General features: G+C 49.7%; 1 protein-coding gene across 1 annotated transcript; it reads right to left on the bottom strand.

Moving 5' to 3' along the window:
- Positions 1-559: 559 nt before the first annotated feature.
- On the bottom strand, positions 560-4,686 carry INMT (indolethylamine N-methyltransferase). The gene is made up of 3 exons (XM_081534823.1): positions 4,533-4,686; positions 2,922-3,129; positions 560-989 (listed from the first exon to the last, which is right to left on the bottom strand). The coding sequence occupies exons 1-3, from the start codon at positions 4,684-4,686 to the stop codon at positions 560-562; spliced, it is 792 nt and encodes a 263-aa protein (XP_081390949.1).
- Between the last annotated feature and the right edge of the window lie 1,375 nt (positions 4,687-6,061).

The raw sequence follows: 6,061 nt of genomic DNA, 5'->3' as shown, positions 1-6,061 counted from the left end.
TCTCCTCATACCCACGAATTAGAAGGCTGAAAATGCTGTCCAGTTAATGCGGTACCCCAGAACCAGCTCTCTGGGAGTTGCTAAATAAATGTCCCTGCTCCCCAAGGATGGGTGACTTCCCGACAGGTGATTCCAGTTCCCACCATGGTGATGGCCTTGGTGACCCATCTTCATTATCTACCCACTTGCCTACCTTCTTTCCTTCCTTAGTTCCTGTTGGTGTTTCCTGGAATCCTCTCCCACATAATCTATTTGCTCTCAAATCCTTGTCTCAGGGTCTGCATCAGGGGGTGGGAGACCCAAATCAAGACAACGTGTATCTGGACCACTTTCTTTTCCTGATAGCTGGTGCAGGATATTTTGTGCAGGAAAGGGGTGTGGGAGACAGATTCCTGGATTGGGGGCTAGGAGACCCTGTTTATCAAGTGTGACCTTGGGACATAGCACTAAGAATGAAGGGATGGTGTTCAGGCTGACTCTGCAGTAGGGACCTCCAGACTTACTAGACTTTGGGACCCTGACTTCCCCCTCTGGGCAGGCCCTGTCTGCCAGACTGGCTTCAGGCCCTGGGGCCCTTACGGGCAACCAGAAAACAGTGGCCCTCGTTGGTGCAGTAGGCCTCTGTGTACTTAATGGGGCTGTATTGGCACTTTAGCACCTGGCAGCCGGCCTCCTGCAAGGCCTTCTCCACTGTCTCCTTCTCCAGCGAGAGGCCAAAGAACTTCTTGGAGCCCACCATGTAGTCACGGCAGCGCAGGGCCACCGAGGTGACCAGGTGCCCGCCTGGCTTCAGTAGGCCAACCAGTTTCCGGATAGCGGCCCGGTAGGCGTCCACGTCACGGCAGGCGCACTCCAGGGCCAATAGGGTCAGCACGCAGTCCGCTGCGGGCACCTGAGCCGACCCCAGAGGATGGGGCTGGTTCACGTCACATGTGAGTAACCGCGTGACTGTCCTTCGGAGCCGGGCCTCCTTCTCCTGCCACTTGCTCCTGTGAGGGAGGGCCAACGAGGTGACAATGACAATTAGGACAACATCCCCCACACCCCAGGGTGGGCTTCTTATGGGCCTATGAGGAAGATCATATTTCCCTCATTATATAATGATGAGTTAGATGAGGAAACTGAGGCACACAGAGGTTGAGTGATTTGTTCAAGGCCACACAGCTGATAGGTGACAGTGCGTTTGATATCTGATTCCTCCTTCTTCCTCCTCCTCCTTTTTTCTTTCTTTTGAATAACTCAATTTTATCATATTGCATTATTAATTTTAAGTTGTAAAAGACATATAACAAAAATTTGCCATTTCAATCACTTTGTACAATCCAGGCATTAATTGCATTCACAATGTGTGCAACTATCACTATTGTCTGCTTGCAAAACTTGTTATCACCCATGCTGAAACTTTGCACCCATTATGCAATATATCCCCATTCCTCCTCCCTGTAGCCCCTGAGCCTGTAAATATCCTTCTTTAAACCAGCTCTTTCCCACAGCTGGGCCTTTGCCTTTGCCATCCCCTCTGCCTGACTCTCTCTTTCTCCAGATCGTTTCATCCTTTCTCTCTCACATCTCCCAGGGAGCTGCTCCAAGCGCTCTTTCTTAGAGGAGAGGCTTTCTCTTGCCATCTGCTGTGGACTGAATTGTATCCCCATCATATTCATGTGCTGAAACCCTAACATGTATGTGGATGTATTTGGAGATGGAGCCTTTGGCAGGTAAATAGAGGTAAATGAGATCATGAGGAGGGGAGGCAGTCATGATGGGATTTGTGCCTTTTACAAGAAGACAGACTAGAGAGCTAGCTGACTCTCCCTCTCCTTCTTCAGAGGACATGGCAAGAAGATAGCATCTACAGGCCAGGAAAAGCACCCTCACCAAGTTCAAGGACTGATCCTGAGCTCCCAGCCTCCAGAATGTGAGAAATGAGCATCTTTGCTGAAGCCGCTGCATCTCTGACATTTCGTATGATGGCTCAAGGTGAGTAAGACACCCTCCCACCTAACATAGCACCTATACCTCTCTAGGCCCCTTCAGCTGGAGACTCTTCTCTAGAACACTTGTTTTTCCCTGAATCCCTACCTCCATCTACTTTGGTGATATTGTCCTCCCTACTAGAATGTGAGCTCCGTGAGGCAGAGACTTTATTCACTGTGCTGTTCTCAGTATCTGGAAGTGGACCTGACTCTCAGAATGCTCTCTGTGAATGATGGCAAGAATGTATGAAGCCCAGGCTGGGTTGATGCAGAGACCCTGTTCTCAGAGACCCTGAGGCCCCATCCCATTTCAGGCTGCCCCTGTCTATAACTGGATCAGGCCCCCATGGCCCAAAGATGGGGCAGGAATTTAAAGTCTGGTCTTTGTCCTGCTCTAAGGTGGCCTAGAGGTCACTCTTCATGTCTGGGTCTTGGTTTCCTGGACTCTGGTTGATGGATTCCCTCTCTGTGAACTGGGTGGGGCGGTGAGTGGGGGGGGAGGTGCCTGGAGGGGGTGAGTGATGTTGGACTCTGGGACTTGGTAGCCGTGCTGAGGAGACAGATGTGGCCGATTCCAAGAAGCCCATGTCTTCCCATAACAAGTGCCCCTCCAACACTAGGTAAAGTGGAAGCTGAACCACTAGTTTTGAGAGGAAAGAGATCTGTGTGTGCTGGAGCAATCAGTGGAGCTTCCAGGAGGAGGTGGGACTGAGTTAGATCACACAGGATGGATGAGATGCAAAACATGGAGAGCAAATAAGGTGATGAAGCTTAGAGCACAGGCAACTCCGAGGCTGGAGGTGAGACTCACTCAAAGGGAGGGAGGTGCTCTGGGCCAGAGACCCAAGTGGGTTAGGAACAACCTAGAGGGAGATGGCCAGTGATGCTGGGTGGCAGGCTTGGCCTCTAGTCTGTGGGGGTTGGGAGAAGGATGGTGACTGTGGTTACCTGTCTCCCTCCAGCTCACACACGTATTGCACAGCTGGGGACCAGTCATAGGCCCCCGGCTCCTTCTTCAGCCACTTGTCCACCTCCCGGAGGTTGAGCTCCGTGTAGTCTGACATGATGATCTCCCGGAAGACCTCGCAGGCTGAGAGCAGCTGGTAGATGGTGGGGCCTGAGCCAACGTCGATCAGGATGTCACCTCCCATGCCTCCTGCAGGAGACAGCACGTTCCAGGTGTGGGGGGCAGACACCCGGCTCCATGCCAGTTGTGGTGGATGGAGATGCCAGGCTGTGCCCTTTCCCCAGGGTGACTCCCAGGGCACCCGACCCTGCCTTGGGCAGTACCTGGACTGCGTGATGATTCTAGACCACATGCCTGGGGCTCAGGAGGTTGACAGGGGAGGGTGGGGCACAGACTGGCACACACTAAGTCCCCCTGCTGCCCCAAGGGTTGATACTGGAGCCCTGGTAGGACAAGTCCTCTCCTTCTGGGCAGCTTTCAGATTGATTTCTTGGTAGAAGCTGGTTTATTGGCAAGTCTTCTGACTCTGGGTTTAAAGCAATGTTGAGAGTGACCCCACAGCCCTCCGTCTCACTTCCTTGCTGTGAGGACAGAGCTTCTGATAAAGGATGAGAGCTGAGCCAGTGGGTTCAAAACTGGCTCAACCAATCACAGAAGGCAAGAGGATCTAGTGATGAGTTGGGGGAAGAGCAATATAAGTACATCACCCTCCTCTCCCTGCTTCCTCCCTCCATCCTCCTCCACTGAAACCAGTCCGTTTTCCAAGGCTTAATCGCAGTTCTTCCTCCAGAGTCTCCTCAGATTTCTCTGTGAGCCTTAGTTTTCTTTCATCCGTATTTCTGTGGACCTTGCTTGACATCCCTTTCTTGGCATTGATTACATAAGGCAAAATTTGTTGAGTTACTGAGTAACTCCCTGTCCAACTGTGCAAGAGAGCCCTGCATGAACTGATCTTGAGATTTTCTGCTGCCACTGACGTGTGGTCTGACCTGGGCTGGCCACCCTGGTGTCTTCCACCTCAGCCTCCCCGTGTGTGCATGGAAGAACTTGGGTGATAATCTCTGTCGGTACCCCCAGCCTGACACCTTAGAGCAGAAATTTGTAAACTGAGCTCTGTGGTTTGGCTTTGGGTATCCATGAACCCTCTTAATTTTGTGTAAAAGATTAGGAGTGTTTCTGTGTTGTGTATATACCAGATCTTTCATCAGGTTTTCAAGGGGGCTCATGAGCGCAGGATATAAAGCTGCTTTTAGGTCACTGAAGGGGAGGCAAGCAGTATGTTCATATCTATTTTCTCCCATCCCTTCCAGCATGAGTCTGAGCCTCACAGTTCAGGAGTTACCTTCCCATTTCACAGGGCAAGAAACTGAGGTGGACCATTAAAGATTCAGGCCCGGTTCCTAGGCTGCAAAGGCCAGTGCTTGGGTTCCACCGAGTGGCCACCCAGCAATGGTCCTCATGGATTCACAGGTGGGCTGCCTTTGCAGCATCCTAGGTGAGCGGTGTCCCAGACAACAGGTCCCGTGCCACCAAGAGCCCTTCCTGTAAGGCGCAGCCCCGTCATCTACCTGAGATGGAGACCAGACACCCACCTGGAGAGAAAGTTTCAAAGAGATTATTCAGGTTGAATTTCAAGACTTCATTTTCTGCTATGGTGCCTGAATCGAAGGCGTAGAAGGTCTTTAAGTAGTCCCGGGGGTTAAACTCTGTCTTGTAGTCCTCTCCTTTGTACAGCTTGACCTCCATTCTGGCTGCGGACCTTGCTACATCTCCCACTGCTGTAGTTCCCCATTATATCTACCCTCTTTTCCCAGGCCCTTCCCATGGGGAGTTTCATAATCTCATCAGACAGACCCTCCCTCCTAGGGAGGAGCTGGGATTGCACATCATGGAGTCAGGCCACATGTCAGCTTTCTGACTGGGGTTTATCTGTTTGGAAATTATCAAAACACAGAAAGGCCAACAGGATGGTCAACAAATGCTCCTGAGGGGGTCTCAGTATTTTGCTTCTGAGAGGTGATGCTTTGAATGTAGATGCTGCTGGCAGGGGTTAGATTTGGGAGAGAATGAAGCAGAGAGTCTGGGCCACAGAACAAAGAGAGAGACACAGATGGGCAAAGAGAGATAGACAAAGACAAAGGCACAGAGAGGCCAAGCATCCGGAATAGGTCAAGTATCCTTCTCTCTTTGGATTTGCTGGGAAAATGAAACCCAGAAAGGAAAACCCTGTAGCGTGGAAAACAGAATGCAGAAATGGGTAAAATTTCACTGACTGAGGTCAGTGAGTTTGCTCTTTAAAACTGTTTGTCCTGAACTTGGTTAAATATTTCCTCCTGTCTTCAGTCCTGCTTACTCTATTTGCTTAATCAATCCTTTATTTTGCTGAGGATAAAAGTAAACTTAACCAGGGCCCCCCAAAAGGTTGAGAAACCTCTGTTTGCACAAATCATTTTAAAAGTGTTGGCATTCATAAACAGAACATGTGATTAAATTTTGTGGAATTTGCTTGCATGTGCAATCACACACACAAACACAAACAGAAACTCACACACGCATAACCACAAGTCAAACGGGGAAAGGATGAATGAGAGCAGTGGGCTGTATCGAAAGGACAAAGCCTGCACTTCTGAGTGGGTTTCAGATGGACTTCTTGGTAGGAGCTGGTTTATTTCCAGCGGTCTTCTGGCTGTGACGATTTTCTGGTTGTGATACTATGTTTTGAAAGATGCTACCATTATGCTATCATTGAAATGTACTCAAATCTCTCTGTATTATTTCCAATGCTGCATGTGAATCTACAAAATAAAAAGTTATGTAAAAAAAAAAGTGTTTCCAAAAGGGAAAAAAAAAAGTGTCTCCAAATCTCTTCCCAAAATTCACCTAAGATCAGAGATTTCAGGTAGCAAACTCTACTGTGTTTTGCAAATGGACAAGTCTGGGGTGTGATCTGTAAAATGTGCCGGGTGTGTCCCTCACCCTCATCCTCTGCGTTCTTTGTGACAAACGGTAGAGTAGATGTTGAGACCTATTCACTCCTTGGAGATTAGGAAGCTAAGGTGATGAGCCTTTTCTCAAGGGGGTCCTGGCAGCAAGTGGGATCTAGGAGTAGATTCAAGGCCAG

The sequence above is a fragment of the Giraffa tippelskirchi genome, chromosome 10 (assembly GCF_054371585.1).
Source record: "Giraffa tippelskirchi isolate mGirTip1 chromosome 10, T2T-mGirTip1v1.2.pri, whole genome shotgun sequence".
NCBI classification, from domain to species: Eukaryota; Metazoa; Chordata; class Mammalia; order Artiodactyla; family Giraffidae; genus Giraffa; species Giraffa tippelskirchi.
This window is presented reverse-complemented; position numbering and strand designations above follow the sequence as displayed.